The 21,183-nt window shown below is 45.2% G+C and overlaps 1 protein-coding gene across 9 annotated transcripts in view; it reads left to right on the forward strand.

The window, feature by feature from the left end:
- KDM5B (lysine demethylase 5B) overlaps positions 1–21,183 on the forward strand; it is a 204,053-nt gene that overhangs the window by 113,412 nt on the left and 69,458 nt on the right. For 8 of the 9 annotated variants that reach the window (XM_043500701.1, XM_043500706.1, XM_038379466.2 and 5 more), the window contains 6 exons: positions 1,173–1,335; positions 3,387–3,506; positions 6,626–6,820; positions 7,490–7,671; positions 10,130–10,254; positions 10,875–11,025. In XM_043500701.1, coding sequence (XP_043356636.1) covers positions 1,173–1,335; positions 3,387–3,506; positions 6,626–6,820; positions 7,490–7,671; positions 10,130–10,254; positions 10,875–11,025 — 936 coding nt within the window. The remainder of the gene's footprint in view (positions 1–1,172; positions 1,336–3,386; positions 3,507–6,625; positions 6,821–7,489; positions 7,672–10,129; positions 10,255–10,874; positions 11,026–21,183) is intronic. The other variant, XM_043500704.1, reaches the window with a different exon arrangement.

Raw genomic sequence — 21,183 nt, forward strand, 5'->3', positions numbered from 1 at the left:
TTCTTCTTAATCACCTCTCTAAGATGCTAGCTCATCCAGCTTGGTGTACAACTCCTTCCTATGAATTTTTCCCCCTTTCTTGGGATGAAGTGTGTGTGTGTGTGGGGGTGGGTTGAGGGTTCTGACTGGGGGTGTAGGTTTTGGGGTGGGGCTGGGGATGAGGGGTTTGGGGTGTAGGAGGGTGCTCTGGGCTGGGACCAAGGGGTTTGGAGGGCGGGAGGGAGATCGGGACACGGGGGGGGGGTGAGGACTCCGGCTGGAGGTGCAGGCTCTGTGGTAGGGCTGAGGATGAGGGGTTTGGGGTGCAGGAGGGGGCTCCGGGCTGAGACAGAGGGATTCGGAGTGTGGGAGGGGGATCAGGATTGGGATGGGGGTTGGGGTGGGGGTTGGCTCTGGGCAGCGCTTACCTCAAGCAGCTCCTGGAAGCAGCAGCATGTCCTCCGGCTCCTACACAGAGGCGCGGCCAAGCGGCTTTGCTGTGTGTTGCCCCATCCACAGGTGCCACCCTTGCAGCTCCCATTGGCCACAGTTTCCAGCTAATGGGAGCTGCGGGGGTGGCACTTGGGGTCGGGGCAGCATGTGGAGCAGAGCCCGCTGGCTGCCATTATGCATAGGAGCTACAGTGGGAACATGCTGCTGCTTCCGGGAGCTGCACGGAGCGGCCCCCGACCCTGCTCCGCAGCTGGAGTGCTGGAGTGAGGCAAGCCCCAGACCCTGCTCCCCAGCAGGAGGTCAAGGGTCGGATTAAAATGGCTGGTGGGTTGGATGCGGCCCATGGGCCGTAGTTTGCCAACCTCTGGGATAGAGCCTTAGGGGTTGCCTGTGTGATGGGGTAATGCACCCTATGGGGGTGTGATTTCTAAAGTGCACTAATGTGCTGTACATTACTTGGTCTGTGTAGACTAAAGGTTCCCTAGTGTACTTGATCAGTATTGTTTTGAACAGTGCTACCTTAAAGTGCACCAGTAAAGTCTATATGGATGAATTAATGCACAGCATGTTAGTGAGCTGTAGAAATCACACCCTTGTACAGCATGCAACTCCACCATGTAGAGAACTCTTAGTGCACTCCTGCATAGTGCTTATTTAGCGTCCTTTCCGTACAATGTGTTGTGAATCAAGAGCCTGTAAATATGAATGTATTTAGTATCCTCTTTTTTTTAAACATGCAGGGGTGAACCGAAAACGTGGTATGGAGCCCCAGGATATGCAGCTGAGCAGCTGGAAGATGTAATGAAGAAGCTGGCTCCTGAGTTATTTGTGTCTCAACCTGATCTTTTGCATCAGCTTGTCACCATTATGAACCCAAATACGCTGATGGCCCACGGAGTGCCCGTATGTCATTGGAGTTCTGTGTTCATTGTCATTTATCTCCTCTTCTTTTATGTTGGCTTCTTCTGTAAGGTTGACAATTTAAATCAGTTGTTAACACAACTTTGCAATAGCTTATGCATATATTGCACACTATAGAAATAATGTATTGGATGAATTAAATTTGTTTGAGCTGGGATGTACTGGTTTGAAAGGATGGACAATGCAGCCATTGCTTTTTAGACTTACTTAAGATGATTATTTCACATGCTCTTCTCCAGAGAGACCTGTCTCAGTGGATTTCCATTCCTGGGTCCATGTTCCACGTAAGGTGGTTTGAGTTTTTGAGGCACTTGTGGAGGCTTGTCAGGTGCCCTTTAGTTGGATGCTAGAGCTCTTGGCTGCCTCCTGTTTGTTCTAAGCTTATTTCCTTTCTGGTGGTGGTTGGAACACAGCTTCCCAGCAAAGAAAGGGAAACCGTGACTTCTTTGTAGCTCTTCCCTGTAGTGCTGAATAGTTTGGCAGTGCCTCATCTACATCCTTCCTCTCATATTTCCTGTCATTCTGGGTCATTATTTACCTGTTAAAGAAAATGCATCACTCACCATTCTCCTTCCTCTCAGACTTTGAAAGGATATACTTCCCATATACTTAACTGGCTTTTGAAAGGAGCTGTCCTTGGAACCCAGTGGAAACATGGAGGGAGTGAGGCAGTGTAAGGTACCTAAAGTGTGATTTCAGAGACACAGAAGTTTTAAGCTGTGGGAATTCTTGATTGATCTCATGGTGTTTCAGAAAACAAGAAATTACAGCTACCTTCCAACCTCCTCCCCTCCGCCACCTGTACATTTTTAAACATCTTCATCTCAGTATATACTTCAGCAGCTCACTAATCTTAAACTTAATTCCTCTTTATGAAGAGCCTAGTGACTTTCATATATCACTTGTGAAATGAGACAGAAGGCTCTCATTTTAAATACTTCTCTGACCAATACATGCATCTCAGAATTGCAATGATAGCTGAAGTCAAATTCAGAGTCCACAAAAATGTGTGGAATACGCAGGTTTGTCTTGTCCTGATTTAAGATGATCAGTGAGGTCACATTAGTTGATAGCTGCAGATTTCCTGTTTAAAGGCTATATTGTGACTTAGCCATGTTTAGGGCTGCATCAGCTGGAGGTGCTTGTTAGAGAAAGTAAAGCCTCCCCTTATTCTCCTGTGTGGCCACATCAAACCCACTTACATCTGAGTCCAGGGTCAGGGAGAGCAGCAGGGACTTGAGCAGGTGTAATGTGCTGGTTTGACAGGATGGGCAATGCAGTCATTGCTTTTTATCTGGTTGGTTGGATGGGGTTGGGAATTAGGCAGACCCCATGGCTGTTCTCCCATCCCCTTGAGTTCAGCCAGCTCTGGTTGGTCGCCTGTGGGGTGAGAGTTTGCTGTAATGAGTCAATACAGCATACTTCCCTCCCTGCTGTGCAAATTCAGTCTCGCTTCCTTTCTGCTCTTTCTGTAGCAGCACATCTTCACACTGCCCCTTACTCAGAGCTGAAAGGAAACTTGATCTTGCCCTAAATGACCCTTTGGTTTGCCACCTTTAAAGAAAAATATATATATTCAAAACCAAACAAAAAAACCCATCAGCCACCAAGCACTAGAATATTTGTTTATTTTTTAAAGCCAAATTTGCTGTTTCTTGTTTGAAAAAAATACGAGCTCTTACATTTTAGAGAAATATCTGCCACCTTTACGGTACATACACTGGCTGAGTGGTAGCTCCATCTGCCAGTAAGGCTGAGTAACACTCTGTGCTGGGAGTTGTTTCGTCAGCGTTTTTCAACCTAATTGTTGGTACTAGGAGTTTACCTGCGGTCTCGTGGAGTGCAGAATTAGTCCCTGTGCTCTCTGAATAAAAATTGTAACTCTTTGGCTGAGCTTTTTAAAGTATTTTAAGCTAAATAAATGGGCATCAGGCGTACACATCCCCTTGGTGGCTTTGAAAATCTCAGCCTGTACCTCTGTAATTCTCACCCATTGTTAGAAATCAACATGGTTTGCCTCTTGTTTTTATTAGGTTTACCGAACCAACCAGTGTGCTGGAGAATTTGTGATTACATTTCCAAGAGCCTATCACAGTGGCTTTAATCAGGGTTTTAATTTTGCTGAAGCTGTGAACTTCTGCACAGTTGATTGGGTATGTTTTAAGGACATGGCATGAATTTTCAGTAAAAGTATATGCTTACTCAGTAATGTGGTTGTAATTTTATTGTGCATGCACAATCTCACTTGAATCAATTGAGTGGAAGGCATAAAGAAGAATTTTCCTAGTGCACAATGACCAAAGAAAACTCAGCATGGATAGTGGTACTTTGCTATTTTTCACTTTGTGCAATACTTCTAAGTAGGTAATAAAAACACTTTAGCTGTACATAGCTTAGTGATTTCAGAATACTAAATCAGCTTTAAAACAAGTTCAGTGTACTGACTGAAAACTTTCTCCTCACCCAGCTCCCCTAAAAGAATCAAACATCAATTATTAACATGGGTTGTGATTCCTAGTTACACTAAGGCCATTTATGCCATGGAAACAGTTAGGCAAGGGGCCTGCCCAAACAGTACAGAACTGCAGAAGACTCTACACAGATTCTGCTCCCAGCCTGCAGCAAACAGGGCATGTTGGTCATGGAGATGTGGCCAGAGTGTACTGAACTATGGGTATTATCTGCTTCCCAGTGCCCATAACTGTTCTGGGGAAGCAGAGCATGATTCAGAGCAGCCTAAGGTTGCTTTAACTTATACTAGGGACTGGACAGAACCCTACATGTCATGAGAATACAGAAAGCACAAAGGTTGCTTAAAGCTACCTTTTTTGCACCCCCTACTCCCATTCTTGACCTAAATACAGGAAAATTATTATTCAGAATCGACCATAGGGACTCTTCCAACTTTGCTTCAAACACCTTTAAAAAGTTTCTTATGGCATATCTTGGAACAATTATTTACTGCAGTCTCAGACAAAAATTTTGTGCAAGCAGCTCCAAGTTTCTTGTCCATTTTTTGACAGTAAATTGTATTTACTTAGATTGTAAGCTGCTTGAAGCTGGGACTGTCTTTGTTTGCACAGCACCTAGCACAATAGGGTCCTGTTCCATGACTGGGGCTCATAGGCCCTATGATGAGACAAATAATTATCAATGTGACTGTCTTCAGGTTACATCAGTGTGGAATGGAACTCTTTTGGACTATTACACCACTTCACTGATTTTGAATGGACCCTTTAAGCAGTACTGTCAAATCCAAATTTTAAACTCTTTAAATCTTTAACAGTATTTAATCCTTTTTATGATAATACTTTCTGTTAGGTAAAGACTGGAACTGTTCTCTGTTACTTAAATAAGAGCAAAATCAGAATAGGTTGTGAAACATGGTTTGCTTTGGCATTTTCAAGTTTTTATCTTGACCTCATATCATAGCTCTAACCATCGGTAGAGATCCACTTGTTCCATCTCACCAGGAAATTCTGTGCACTAGCATGAGGTTTTCACATTGCTTTCACTTGGAAAAAATAACCAGGAAAACTGCATTTCTTGCATGCACACGTCAGCTGTTAAGTACTGTAAGATTTGCAATTGCATCTCAGAGAATCAGACAGAACTGTTCCAAGAGGCCATTGCCTGAAGTGTTCATCAGGGTTAATTTACTGGAAGTCTTAGTGGTCTAATCCTAAACAATAAAACAGAAGATTCCTGTTCAGAGCAGCAGCAGATAATAGGCTACTGTACAAACCAAAGATTATGGCTATTAAAGCTATTTTCTCTCCTTTTTATTGCTTTTAATCAAAATACACTGAGAATGGTTCCGCCAAGATAGGCCAAATACAGTCGCCTTATAACATCTATACATGATAACAAATAACATCTCCAGCGATTAAAATATTGTTTCGTCTCATAACTGTCCTTTTCAAGTACAATTGCTTCTGATTACTCTGGATTTTCCCAACATAAATTTTGTCATTCTATGAAACAATTTTCAATCATTTACTTGTGGGCCATTTGGAAATGCTGCTGCTCTGACTTGGAAGTGCTGTTTATAAATATGACAAGGGAGCTGGAATAATGTATAGACACTTCAGGCCTGTATCCGGAGTCCCAGCTCCTGGAGTCATATGATTACATCAGAATGTAAATGTTTAAAAAAAACAAAACAAAACAAAAAAACCCTGTAGCCCTGATGGTTGCAAAGATAAACTGGAAAATGTGATGTGAGTGTAACCACTGCAGTGATGTCAGCCTGAGTCTGCAGACAGCCTAAAAAAATAGTGGAACAGGTGAACTGTCCCATTCCAGTTCATAGAATGTTAACTCCAAGACTCATTGCTCTGGGGATTGTTGTAGTTGCCTAGGGCCCTGGATTTTCTTAATCTGGCCTTGAGTGCAACAAGTTTCCAAGTCATAGAATCATAGAATATCAGGGTTGGAAGGAACCTCAGGAGGTCATCTAGTCCAACCCCCTGTTCAAAGCAGGACCACCCCAACTAAATCATCCCAGCCAGGGCTTTGTCAAACCAGGCTTTAAAAACCTCTAAGGAGGGAGATTCCACCACCTCCCTAGGTAACCCATTCCGGTGCTTCACCACCCTCCTAGTGAAATAGTTTTTCCTAATATCCAACCTAGACATCCCCCACTGCAACTTGAGACCATTACTCCTTGTTCTATCATCTGCCACCACTGAGAAGAGCCTAGCCCCATCCTCTTTGGACCCCCCTTCAGGTAGTTGAAGGTTGCTATCAAATCCCCCCCATACTCTTCTGCAGACTAAATAACACCAGTTCCCTCAGCCTCTCCTCATAAGTCATATGCCCCAGCCCTCTAATAATTTTTGTTGCCCTCTGCTGGACTCTCTCCAATTTGTCCATATCCTTTCGGTAGTAGGATCCCCAAAATTGGACGCATTACTTCAGATGTGGCCTCACCAGTGCCGAATAGAGGGGAATAATCACTTCCCTCGATCTGCTGGCAATGCTCCTACTAAATCCAAACACAGTAGTCAGTATCCTGAGTTATAGGAACTTGCTCATGGTCTTCTTTACTCTTTAACGTGTGGTATACTTTTGATTTAAAATTAATATATATTGTTCCTAGAATGTGCTGCTCTTCGCTTTCATTTGGTTGGATAGATAGTAATTAGTTAATAGCACAGACAGTCTGTGCCTTCACACTATTATGCCTCTAAAGGTTTCATAAATAACATTAAAAAAAATCTTTCTGCCACTCTCTCCCTCTTCTCTTTCCTCTCCTCCCACCCCGATACAGCTGCCATTGGGTCGCCAGTGTGTGGAACATTATCGCTTGTTAAACCGCTACTGTGTTTTTTCTCATGATGAGATGATATGTAAAATGGCTTCTAAAGCAGATGTCCTTGATGTTGTGGTAGCTTCTACTGTTCAGAAAGACATGGCTATTATGATTGAAGATGAAAAGGCCTTACGAGAAGCTGTGCATAAACTGGTAAGCTTTAGGAAATGAAATTATGCTGACTGGAGTAACTTTAAAGTCATGATCAGAAGTTCACGCATGTTGTCCTGCATCAATGTTACCCTAACCCATAAGAACATATGAATGGCCATACTAGGTCAGACCAAAGGTCCATCCAGCCCAGTATCCTGTCTACCGACAGTGGCCAATGCCAGATGCCCCAGAGGAAGTGAACCAAACAGGTAATCATCAAGTGATCTGTCTCCTGCCATCCATCTCCAACCTCTGACAAACAGAGGCTAGGGACACCATTCCTTACCCATCTTGGCTAATAACCATTAATGGACTTAACCTCCGTGAATTTATCTAGTTCTCTTTTAAAATCAAAACCCTTTGATTTTAATGGGACTAGTTGAGGAAAGAACTACTTGACATTAGTGGGGTATTAGAATCTGACCCTTAATAGATTTTTTTTTTAAATGCCTTTTTAAAATAGTAGGTTTTATAGTTTCTTCAGTAACTTAGTTGAAGAGGTTGAGTCCCCATTAACCAAAATGTGGTTATTTTCATATGGCCAATATCTTAATCCTAAACTTTCGTGATAAATCATCTCTTGGATCAACTTAACTTCTGATCTTCCAGTCTGAACTAGTCTGCTCTGTTTGTTATACTGTGAAGTCACTTTAGTGTATTCTGTTGTAGGGAGTGACTGATTCCGAGAGGATGGCTTTTGAAATGTTGCCAGATGATGAGCGTCAGTGCATAAAGTGTAAAACCACTTGCTTCATGTCTGCTGTCTATTGCTCATGTAAACCTGGCTTACTGGTATGCCTGTATCACATAGAAGATCTGTGCTCTTGTCCCACCTATAAATATACACTGGGGTATGTTTTGGCTAGAAAAAAGTATTATTCATTGGGGGTCTATGAGAACAAGATATACTTTTCTTAAATTTAGTTTTATGAGTAATCTAGTAGGGGTGGGGGGCACATCACTCATCTGCTTTTCTAGTGATGCCATTTATATTTCTCCCAAAACCATGTTCAAACTTATTTCCACAGTGCCCAAAACAAAGAACACCGTTTCTGAGATGGTGTATAATGCCATTAACTCTTCTTTTTCAAATCCCACAAGAGATATTTCTGCCATAACACCTACAAGAGAGACAAGGTGGGTGAGGTAATATCTTTTATTGGACCAGCTTCAGTTGGTGTGAGAGACCAGCTTTCAAGCTGCACAGACAGAGCTGGTCTGGGAGAGGTACTCTGAGCATCATAGCAAAATGCAAGGTGGAACTGATTGTTTAGTTTAAGTAGTTAGCACATATTGTAAGGGACCATTCAAGGTAGAGTGGCCCGTTAACACCTCTGCAGTCATAGGATAAAAAGCGTGTATGGGGGGGGGGGGGTTAGTGGGTTACAGATTGTTGCAATAAACCAGAAATCCAGTGTCTGTTCAGTCCATGATTTTTAGTGTCTACCAGAGTTATGAATTTAAGCTCCCAGGCTCATCTTTTGAAAGTGTTGTACAGGTTTCTTTTGAGGATGAGGACCGATAGGTCAGATATAGAGTGATTGCTCTGTGAAAAGTGTTCACTCACAGGTGGTAGGGTATTTTTGTCTTTTATTATTTTCCTGTATAAGTTCATTTCCTGTATAAGTTCATAAGTTCATTTTAGAGTGCAGTAATTGTCTGGTTTCACCCACATATGTGCTAACTACTTACGCTAAATAATCTGTTCCACCTTGCATTTAGCTGTGATGCTCGGAGTACCTTTCCCAGACCTGAAGAAGAGCTCTGTGTAGCTGGAAAGATGTTGATCCAATAAAAGATATTACCTCCTCCACCATGTCTCTCTAATATCCTGGGACTCACACGGCTACAACTACACTGCATGTAACATCTACAATAAATTAGTGTGCTCATGCTTTATATGTAGAATATCATAGAATCATAGAATATCAGGGTTGGAAGGGACCTCAGGAGGTCATCTAGTCCAGCCCCCTGCTCAAAGCAGGACCAATCCCCAACTGTACACCAAAATAAGTGTTGTTTCATCTTGCTATAGTAGTTACATAAGAACGGCCACACTGGGTCAGACTAAAGGTCCTTCTAGCCCGCTATCCTGTCTTCTGACGGGCTACAGCCTGGGGCCCCCGGAAAAATAAATCACAGGCAGTGATCTCTGGAGCGCTCAGGCTGCCTACCCTGGCCCCATGCTGCTCCCAGAAGTGCCTGGCTGCTGGCTCTGTGGCCCTTGAGGGGGAGGAGGCTCCGTGCGCTGCCCCCACCCCCAGCACCGTCCCCGCAGCTACGGGAGTGGCGATTGTGGGTGCAGGCAGCTCAAGGAGACACGCTCTCCCGCTCCCCACAGGGGTGCGCAGAGACATGTCAGCAGCCGTCCGCTTCCGGGAGCGGCATGGGGCTATGGCAGGCAGGCAGGTAACCTGCCTGAGCCCTGCTGTGCCATTGACCGGGAACCAACAGTGATAAGCGCCTCCTGGCCAGGGCCTATACCTTGCACCCCCTCCTGCACCCCAAGCTCCTGTCTCAGCCTGCTCCTGCACCCAAACTCCCTCGCAGATCCTGCACCCCCTCCTGCATCCCTGCCCCAGGTCAGAATCCCCCTCCTGCACCAAACTCCCTCCCAGAGCCCACACCCCTCACCATCTCCTTTACCCCAACACTCTGCAGCAGTCGGGCGCTCCCTCTTGCACCCAAACTCCCTTGCAGACCCTGCACCGCCTCCTCCTCCCCAGCCCCCTGCCCCAGGTCAGAATCCCCCTCCTGAACCCAAACTCCCTCCGAGACCCGGAGCCCCCTTCTGCACCAAACTCCCTCCCAGACCCTGCATCCCAATCCCCTGCCCCAACCCCCTCCTGCACCAAGCTCCCTCCCAGGAAAAAGACTTGTATACAGGCCCCATAAAATCTAATAGCCCTGGGCCCACAGGAGAGTTAATCCGGCCCTGCTCAGAGGGAATGAACAGAACAGATAATCATCAAATGATCCGGTTCTAGCCTTTGCTGAGTAACTGAGTAATCAAGTTGCTTTTCTGAGCTGCTGTCCTTCACCCTCTACACCCCCCCCCCCCCCCCCCGTTTTGTTATCTCTTCACTGTCATATTTTCAGTTGGATTGCGAGCTCTTCAGAGCTGGAACCTGGTCTAGAATTTGTAAAATGGGTTGTCTAATATGCTTGTGAGCACTGAATAATATAATGAATAATAGTAAGTACAACTTCTATAGATAAAGCAGTGATGATTCATATGGACACTAGGCAATCTTATTTTGATGTTCATTCATGCCTTACTAAAGGGACTGACTTCTGTGCCCCTTCCAGATATCGATACAAACTAGATGATCTCTATCCAATGATGAATGCACTGAAATTGCGTGCAGAATCCTACAATGAATGGGCTTCAAAAGTAAATGAAGCTTTGGAGGCAAAAATTAACAATAAAAGAAGTATGTATTTTCCTTATCTTGTATTTGCTACAGATGCTAAAAAATTGTCAGTTTCCAAAATGTTTCTTATTTCATTGTTACCTGCTGAAACTCAACAACTTTGTCTCTGAAGCTTATTTATGTATCATATGAATAAATCTGTATATTTACAGGTTTCAGAGTAGCAGCCGTGTTCGTCTGTATCTGCAAAAAGAAAAGGAGTACTTGTGGCACCTTAGAGACTAACAAATTTATTTGAGCATGAGCTTTCGTGAGCTACAGCTCACTTCACTGTAGCTCACGAAAGCTTATGCTCAAATAAATTTGTTAGTCTCTAAGGTGCCACAAGTACTCCTTTTCCTTTTTCTGTATATTTATATACCTTTCCATGACTCCATCTCACAACTGAGAGAGAGAGTCCCCAGAGAGAAGCTTGTCGGCCATTGGGTTCTATGGGTTTGGCAGGTAGGGGATGTTGTATATCTGAGAGTGCAGTTTTTTAAAATTTCTATACCAGCTTCAGGATTTTTTTATTAGACATTGTTGCATACAGTTATTGCACTGCAGTATTCTTCTCTATTACTTAAAATCAATCCTAAAAAGAACTATTTTTAATTCAAGAAAATATTCTCTTCTAAAAGGCCTCATCAGTTTTAAGGCTTTGATAGAAGAATCAGAAATGAGAAAGTTTCCAGATAATGATCTACTGCGACACCTCAGATTAGTTACTCAGGATGCAGACAAATGTGCCTCAGTTGCACAGCAACTTCTTAATGGCAAAAGACAAACAAGGTATGTGTTGCACTTATTTCAAATTATTGAGCGGAAAATTTGGAAAAGGCACTTGTTTTATGGGTTTCCAAATCAGGGCAACCCTTCTGGTCTCCTGAAAAGATGTACTACTTCTGGGGTCTGGTACTTCCTGGCACATGATATGTCAAGTGTCCTGAACGTTGCAGTTTCTAAAGGCCATCTGTTCCAATTTGAGGCAGCATTAAGTAAGTTATGTAAAATAGCACTCGCCTTTCTCTTCCTGGTGATCCATTGCACTTTAAAATGTTTATTACTTTCCTGAGAAGAAAGTTGTTTCTTCTTTGAGTAGTGTCCCTATGGGTGCTCCACCATAGGTGTGTTTTCGTCCCTCCGCTGCTGATCCGAGATCTTCAGTAGCTGTGTCTGTTGAGCCTGCACATGCACTGTCTCTCCTCATGCTGCACCTCGAGGCTAGCCATTGCACATGGGCTATTCACTTTCCTGCCTTCTACCCCAAGCTTCACCAAGACAATAGGGAGGCCATATGACACACCTTCATAGAATCATAGAATATTAGGGTTGGAAGGGACCTCAGGAGGTCATCTAATCCAACCCCCTGCTTAAAGCAGGACCAATCCCCAACTAAATCATCCCAGCCAGGGCTTTGTTAAGCCGGGCCTTAAAACCTCTAAGGAAGGAGATTCCACCACCTCCCTAGGTCACGCATTCCAGTGTTTCACCACCCTCCTAGTGAAAAAGTTTTTCCTAATATCCAACCTAAACCTGCACCGCTGCAACTTGAGACCATTACTCCTTGTTCTGTCATCTGCTACCACTGAGAACAGTCTAGATCCATCCTCTTTCAGGTAGTTGAAAGCAGCTATCAAATCCCCCCTCATTCTTCTCTTCCGCAGACTAAACAATCCCAGTTCCCTCAGCCTCTCCTCCTAAGTCATGTGTTCCAGTCCCCTAATCATTTTTGTTGCCTTCCACTGGACTTTTTCCAATTTTTCAACATCCTTCTTGTCGTGTGGGGCCCAAAACTGGACACAGTACTCCAGATGAGACCTCACCGATGTCGAATAGAGGGGAACGATCACGTCCCTCGATCTGCTGGCAATGCCCCTACTTATACATCCCAAAATGCCATTGGCCTTCTTGGCAACAATGGCACACTGTTGACTCATATCCAGCTTCTCGTCCACTGTAACCCCTAGGTCCTTTTCTGCAGAGCTGCTGCCTAGCCATTCAGTCCCTAGTCTGTCGCAGTGCATGGGATTCTTCTGTCCTAAGTGCAGGACTCTGCAGTTGTCCTTGTTGAACCTCATCAGATTTCTTTTGGCCCAATCCTCTAATTTGTCTAAGTCCCTCTGTGTGTCCTGTCCCTACTCTCCAGCGTATCTACCTTAGATGTTAGGAAAGCCCCTTTCGTTTTATCTCCATAGGACAAAAACCTTTAGGAAGTCTCATAGACTCTTTCTCTCAATGGCAGAAAAGTCTAGGGGCTTAATGATATCTGCCCAAAGGCTCTCTAAGTGGGTCTTGATTTGCATCAGGCAGTGCTACCAAATTCATAACATGGCTCCCCCAGACTCCCATCTGTACAGATTTCATGAGATGGATCTCCTCATCTGTCTCCTTCTTTAAGGACGTTCCCATCTGAGAGATCTGCAGAGTGGCGATGTGGGCATTAGTCCACACCTTCGCAGAACATTATGCCATCACCGGGGACTCTGCCTCTGATGCCATCTTTGGCAGTGGATCGCCCAGAGGGACACACTTGAAGAAGAAGTTCCTCACCTTGTGCAGTAACTATGGTTCTTTGAGATGTGTGTCCCTATAGTAAGTGCTCCGCTACCTGCCCTCCTCCCCTCTATTTCAGAGTTCTTGCTTATGAGTCTGTGGTAGAGAAGGAACTGAGGATGATTAGCTCATGTGTGCTGGCTAGTCTGGTGGTGCAACACGAGAAGAGACAGTGCATGTGCAGGCCCAATAGACACTGTTACTGATCAGCAGTGCAGGGACGGAGGCACACCTATTGTGGAGCACCCATAGGGGGGCATATCTTGAAGAACCATTGTTATTGCATAAGGTGAGGAACTTCTTCAGATATTGATGGACAACAGTGTTGGTAGATCGGCTGCGGGCATGTGTTGTTTTTGCATGCTGCACTGGCTCTGGGCACGTAGCCCATGCAGCAGGCTGCCATTGAACTGCCCAGTAAGACCGCAAGACTTGGTTTAATAGTGAACGACCTGGTCAGTTTTATTGCCAACGAAGCATGGTGCTAATGTCCCGGTTCAATGGTTACAGGTACACTACCACATGTATGCCCGTGACAATAGACCAGCTCAGTGATTGGCGGGACTTTCCATTCCTCCCTAGGCCAGACAGAGACACTTCCTTTGGGGCTTCATTTTATACATCAATACAAACAAATTACATATTGTCACTCGGATGTGGTTAGTTAGCTGCCCCCTGATGTGGGTTGTTACCACCCATTACCTTGTACATATTGATTCAATCAAAACATTTCTATCCATCACATTGTCATCCTGACCTTATATTTAGGATGGGTCAGCGTGTTCCTGTTGTCTTTAGGGAATATATTGGTGTTCTGGTACCACCCTTCTGGAATGTGTTTGTGTGAGTGCTTTGTGCCTAGCACCTCTTAAGAATGTGTGTTTTTGAAATATCAGTCCTGTTCTTTCCAGATTCTGTGAGCAGGGCCTGCTTCTAGCTCACAGCCTGATTTTGCTTTGTATCAGCAAAGCTTTGACCACTACTTTAGCCCAGACCTCAGGCCTCTGATACAAGGGCTTATGTTTCAGGCGCTCTTCCTACTACAGACAGCACCAAGAGACGCTATCTAAACATACAAGATTAAGCTCAATCTCCTCTACTGTGCCTGAAGGCTCTGAAACGGTGGCAGTGGTGCATAAATCATTGTATTCACGCCACATGCCTACACTAGTGGGAGTTCAAAATGTCCAAGCAGACTTCTTGGGCAGAAAATGACTGGACCAATATGAGCGTTTCATGAAAACATGAGTTGTTCTCTACCTCTTCAGCAACTGGTGGACACTTGTGGTGGACCTCTTGGCCACTAGCAAAAACTGCAATTATTACCTTTTTTTACTCCAGGACAGGGAGTGTCTCTAAGATGCATTTCTCGTAGATTGGAGCAGTGCCTGTCTCTAAACATTTCCCCTAATAATCCTCTGCTCTTATGTGATTTAAAAGATCCAGAGAGGCAGGCAAAAGTACTGGTTACATCAGTGTTTCTAAGACAGCTCTGGTATATTGACCTGCCAGAGCTCTCATGGGAACCACGTGTCACCATCCTGTGTCAGGCATACAATTGAATTCTTCTCTAGGTAGTGTAGGTGTGCGTGCGCACACTGTAGGTGTGCGTGCGCCCCCATGCTGCCAATCGGAGAATTTCAATAGCAGTCTCCCGCTCATGCGGCTTCTCACCTGCCAAGAGGCTAGCCAGCACGCAAGGGCATTTCCCTCTCAGTTCCTTCTCAGCCACCCCTGCCAAAGCTGAGAGCTGTCCATTCATGGATCATTAACTCCCCATAGTTTTGCAGATTTGCCTTTTTTGTTTAAGTTCCTTGGCTTTTTTTTAGTTGGCCTTGCTGGGGAAAAAAAGAAAAGAAGTGTTTGCCTCCCACCAACTCCATTGGGGGAGGAGCGGGGACCCCCCGGACAAAGGTATGCCTGGTTCTCCAGGCTTCAAGAAGTGTCTGAGCTGCAAAGAATCCATTCCCGTAATGGACAGACACTCTCAATGGGTTTGTTGCTTGGGGGAAACAGCACAATCCACAAAAATGTGGTTGGTGCCAGGAGCTAAAATCCAGGTCCATGAAGGACAGAGAATTGAGGGGCTTAAACTCCGGCTTATGGAGTTGGCCCTTCAATCCTCAGAGTCCAGCAAGAGCTATCACCACAACCTTCTACGTCAAAGGCAGGTGCTTGCAAGGAAATGAGCCACTCACTCAAGACCTCTAAGAAAAGGTCTGTGGGTCCCTGCAGCAAGCCAAGATCGAGCTGGAAATGTTCCCCAGCTCCATCGTTTGTCATTGGTACTATCAGCACTGAAGCCAAGTAAACCAAGTGCCCAGGGCACACAAGATACTAAGACAACAGAGCAAATCGGTCAGCCCAAAGAACCTTTTGGCACAGGCAAGGAAGCTCTGGTACTGAGAGGGTGTGAAAAACATTGGAAATCCACCCTGTGTAAGGCTACATTATTGCAGCCAACAGCACTGACACCGGCACACCTGGTACTGGTGGATCGTATGGTCAGGCCCTATTATCGTTGGTACAAGCTGCTTGGCACTGAAAACTAACAATACTGACGCCCTCCACGTCGACAGAATTCCAGTGTGCAGCTGACCTTTCTGTATCTGGGGCACCAGACTCGGTTATTCACAGCACTGGAGCTCTGCTACCAAGCTACCCCAGGCACTGGAATCGATAGCCTCTCCGTGCCCCACACAACCCTTCTCAGTGGAGTCAGAGTGAGCAAGAGGACCTGGTTTCCCAACGCTCCTCATACCCACCATACAGGCCTCAATTCCAGCATGGGCAGCAAGTGTACTGCCCCCCACACCCTCAACCTCCATGGTACGAGCAGCATTGGTATCAGCCGCAAGTCCCCATCAATGGCCAGCCCAGAGATAGCAAACCTCCTGAGCCCCCGGTGTGATACACCAGCAAGCATCAAGGACCACAGGACCTCCCACTGATGGAATTTGAGCCTGAGCCAGAAAGAGGAGGACACCCCTCAAGCCCGCCTATCATCCTCCTCGCCCAATAAAGCAGTGATTCCCTCCCCCCCGCCCGCCATCCATGGCGAATGACTTCCAAGTCATTTCAGGAGCTGGCCCAGAGGGTTGCAGAACCCCTACAAATCCAACTACATGAGGTGACCAAACCGCACCACAAATTTGTAGATATTCCTCTGCCAGAGTGGTGCTTCCTGTGAATGAGGCGCTTCTGGACCCTGCCAAAATTCTATGGCAGACCCCAGCGTCTGTCCCACCAACATGTAAGCAGGCAAACAAAAAGTACTATGTGCCAGCGAAAGTTACAGAGTTCCTGTTTTCTCATCTACCTCCAAACTCTTATCATGGTGGATGTGGTTAATTCTAGGGGCCGCCAAGACCAATCTAAGTCCACTCTGTCGACCAGGATGGAAAATACTTAGACCTGTTCAGCAGGAAAGAGTACTCATCTGCCACTTTGCAGTTTCGATTGGCTAACTACCAGGACCTGTTGGCTATGTACAACTACCAGAATTACACAGATGCGGCAGATACAGCTGCATGCTCAGTTTCCACTGCAGTGGTTATGAGAAGGGCTTCGTGACTGAAGTCATCAGGTTTCCCCAGAGAGGTTCAGACAACAGTGGAGGACATCCCCTTTGAGGAAACTAAGCTGTTTGCCATGAAGACAGATGCATCCCTTCGCATGCTGAAGGATTCTTGGATGACACTTTGCTTATTGGGAATTTACACGCCAGCCTGTAAGAGAGAAGACAGGTCTCAGCCACAATTTAAGACCCGATCATCACAGTATACGCCTCAATATCCATTGCAGAGGTCCTACGAACCACAAAGGAAGAAATTGAGGATCCCTAAGTGGAAGCAGTCAGGACCATAGAGAACTTCATCACTGCCCTCAACATCAAAATGGCAGTTTTCATTGGTTCGTTGAGGTGCCTGCAGAAAACGCACTCTACTACCTCATGCTAGGAAATCATAGAATCATAGAATATTAGGGATGGAAGGGACCTCAGGAGGTCATCTAGTCCAACCCCCTGCTCAAAGCAGGACCAAACCCCAATTTTTGCCCCAGATCCCTAAATGGCACCTCAAGGATTGAACTCACAACCCTGGGTTTAGCAGACCAATGCTCAAACCACTGAGCTATCCCTCCCCCCACATCTCCTTTTGGAGATCATATTTCCCGGTTTCACAGCACCTTTGTAGCAGATAACCTCCAACAAGTGGGTGTTGGAAATTGTCCAGACTAGATATGCCATCCACTTCTCCACCCTTCCCCTTCCCTCTTCAGGGACCTTTCTCACAAGGGTGTACTACGCCCAGAGGTAAACCATCTCCTCAGCGTAGGAGCTATAGAGCTGGTACCCATGCATCTCAGGGGCAAAGGCTTCTACTCTCACTACTTCCTAATACTGAAGAAAAAGGGAGATTGCAGGCCCATACTGGACCTCGGAGCACTCAGTGGTTTTGTCAAAGTGCAGAAATTCAAGATGCTCTCTATCAACAATCATCGCAGCTCTAGAAGGAGATTGGTTCTCGACCTTCAAGACGCGTACTTCTGTATTTCCATTATACCAAGTCACAGTCATTAACTCAGATTTATGTTGGGCAGGGACCACTACCAGTAGATAGTCCTCCTATTTAGCCTCTCTTTGGCCCCCCAGGGAATTCTTAGAATCATAGAAGATGAGGGTTGGAAGAGACTTCAGGAGGTCATCTAGTCCAACCTCCTGCTCAAAGCAGGACCAACACCAAGAAAATCATGCCAGCCAGGGCTTTGTCAAGCCAGGCCTTAAAACCTCTAAGGAGGGAGATTCTTCCACCACCCTAGGTAACCCATTCCAATGCTTCATCACCCTTCTAGTGAAATATTTTTCCTAATATTGAACCTAGACCTCCCATTGCTCCTTGTTCTGTCATCTGCCACCACATGGAGCCTAGCTCCATCCTCTTTGGAACCCCCTTCAGGTAGTTGAAGGCTGCTATCAAATCCCCCCTCACTCTTCTTTTCTGCAGACTAAACAAGCCCAGTTCCCTCAGCCTCTCCTCATAAGTCATGTGCCCAAGCCCCCTGATAATTTCCGTTGCCCTCCTCTGGACTTTCTCCAATCTGTCCACATCCTTTCTGTCATGGAGGGCCCAAAACTGGACGCATTACTCCAGATGTGGCCTCACCAGTGCCGAATAGAGGGGAATAATCACTTCCCTCAGTTTGCTAGCAATGCTCCTATTAATGCAGTTTCATATGCCATTAGCTTTCTTGGCAACAAGGGCACACTGTTGAGTCATATCCAGCTTCTCGTCCACTGTAATCCCAGAGTCCTTTTCTGCAGAACTGCCACTTAGCCAGTCGATTCCCAACCTGTAGCGGTGCATGGGATTCTTCCATCCTAAGTGCAGGACTCTGCAGTTGTCCTTGTTGAACCTCATCAGATTTTTTGGCCCAATCCTCCAATTTGTCTAGATCACTCTGGACCCTATCCTTACCCTCCAGCGTATCTACCTCTCCCCGCAGTCCAGCGTATCTACCTCTCCCCCCCGGTTTAGTGTCATCCACAAACTTGCTGAGGGTGCAATCTATCCCATCATCCAGATCATTAATGAAGATGTTGAACAAAACCAGCCCCAGGATGATTGCCTACTCAGGGCTTGGTCTTATGCATAAGCCCAGTGAGTCACCCAAGCCACATGAGGCCTGTTCTTGAATCTGGACCTACAGATCAACCAATAAAATTTTACTTTGATACTGGTACAAAGACTTGAATTCATAGAAGCTGACCTCAAATCTGTTCAAGTGAAGGTGCTCCTCCCTGATAGAGACAGTACAATCCAGCCCACAGATCTTGGCCAGACACTGTCTTCACCTTCTGGAGCATATGACCATGGGCATATCAGTCATTCCTCATGCCAGACTACCTGTGAGATGCCACCAAGCTTTGTACTGTTTGATTTACAAACCAGAGACAGTATAAAGAAATTTATGTCGATGCCCATCAGGGTCAAGTAATCTCATGATGGACAGTGTGGCCTGCACATATTACATAAACTGACAGGGAGGTGCCAGGTCACATTCCCTGTGTGTGGAAGCACTAGAACTATGGAACTGGTGCATTTCCCACAGTATCTTAATATCAGTGGCCTAGCTACCAGGAATACACAACAACACAGACTGTCAGAGCCACAAATTCTCTCACGATCTTGAATGGAAAATAGATTTGGGGATACTGCACAACACATTCTGACTATGGGGGACGCTGGTAATAGACCTGTTTGCTACTTACCAGAACAAGAAATGTCCACAGTATTGCTCCAGACCGGAGGGGATCAGACAGCTCTCCATAGGAGATGCTCTCCTCCTTCCATGGGAGAAGGGCCTTCTTTGCACCTTTTCCCTATTTCCTCTATTACTGAAAGTCCTGTTGAAAGTGAAAAGTGTAAAAGCAAACATCATACTGATTGCTTCCACTTGGTTCAGGCAGATGTGGTACACTTACCTGTCACATCTGGCATTATGTCCACCAATGACTCTTCCAATCACTCCTCATCTGTTGCAGAATGAGGGATGCGCTCTCCATCCCAACCTGCAGATTCTGCAGCTCAAAGCATGGGTCATTCATGGCTTCAGCATATAGAAACATCTTGCTCTGAGGAGGTGCTGTTACACAGTTGGTACATCCTTTCCTAGCTACAAAAATGTAAGAGATTCCAGATCTGGTGTCACCCCAAATTCAGCCACCCTATCAGTAGGCTTGGACTACCTGTTGAGACTCAAGAAATGGGGACTCTATTCATTCACTAAAGGTTCATCTAGCAGCAATTGCAACCTTCCACCAGCAGGTAGGTTACCCAATCTTCTCCTATCCAATTAAAAAGAGGTTTCTCAAAGGCATAACACAAACCTCTTCCCACTCCTCAATGGGATCTCAAACTAGTGCTAAAAGGGCTGACTAGACCGCCATTTGAACCTATGGCCCCTTGTTCATTAATTCACCTTTCCATGAAGACGGCATTCCTGATCACCATCACCTTGGCAAGAAGGATAGGGGAGATAGTGGCTCTGATGGTGCTTCCTCCTTTCACTGTGTTCTTCTCTGACAAAGTCGCACTTAGACCACATCTGAAGTTCACTCCTGAAGTGACTACTTCATTTCACATGAATCATCTTATTCAGCTTCCAGCCTTTTTTATCTCAAACCTCATCAGGGTAATATGGAAGCCATCCTCCATACACTCAACATGAGGAGAACCTTGGCCTTTTATTTGGACAGGACAAGAGCTGAGTTTTGTTCACATTTCTGCCAAGCACTGTCCTTTGGAGCCAGCACCTTGCTCTGAGGCTAAGTTCGGAAGAGCACTTCTACAAACTACAACTAAGAACTCTTCATTCTACCTGGGCAGTGCTGTTCACTGATCTCCCACAACTAGGTACGCACAAGAAGCCCCTGAAGAAGAAAGGATACTTAACAATAACTGGTTTGTTCTTTGAGAGTTCCTGCATCTCTTTACTTCAGAGTTCTCTATATACCTGAGATTCTGTGATTCAGAAGAAGGAACTGAGCTGGTTGGGGGCTGTACTCCCATAAGCACTTTTGGTGCTACAAAGGGGCACATCTGAAACCCCAAAGACACTGTTTTGAAGAAGGTTCTGTGATCTCAAGGTGCCAGGGCACAATCCCACATGTGTGAATCGACAGTTGATTCTTGAAGAAGAGCAATTACTGGTAAGTAGCTGTTTCTGAATTTATCTGAAGCTGCTGCAGAACTTCCAGTCTGATACGTCAGAGTTGCAGAGTGTAGGTCCAGCTTCCCTTGGAACACATGGATCTTTGAATTTATTTAAAAGCTACTTGCCTATCCTTCAACATAATGTGGATTTTTAAACTTACTCTGTTCTGTATGTAATTTTTTGGGAATTAGTCTACATTTAAAATAAGGCAATTTAAACAAATGAATATTTATTTTAACAACAGAGGAACAGGAAATCTCATCAGGGTATGCTGATGTGACTGGAACATTAGCTAGCATGTTCTGGAGTAAAGTCAAACTGGCAGTATATAAGCTTTCTTTCATACTCTGTTCAGGACACTCAGACCTCGTTACTATATGCTTGACTGCAGAAATGTTAGCCAGTCTAATAAAACCCACAAACAGCTGATTGAATGTGATGATTTAAAATGCAAATTAAAATGTAGATATTGCAGCATAAGAGTCCTTAAAAGTTTTCAAAAGTGACTAAGTGATTTAGGAGTATAGGTGCTATTGAGAATCAATGGGATCTGTGCTCCTCTGGTCTTGCCTAGATAGGGAAATTGACCAGAATAGCCATTGTGGAATAAGCTGTTTTTCTATGGCTACTGTGTAGAGTTCACACGAGGAAGTACTATATTGCAGAATAAGTCACTTT

Source organism: Dermochelys coriacea, chromosome 21 (genome assembly GCF_009764565.3).
Source record: "Dermochelys coriacea isolate rDerCor1 chromosome 21, rDerCor1.pri.v4, whole genome shotgun sequence".
Lineage (NCBI taxonomy): Eukaryota > Metazoa > Chordata > Testudines > Dermochelyidae > Dermochelys > Dermochelys coriacea.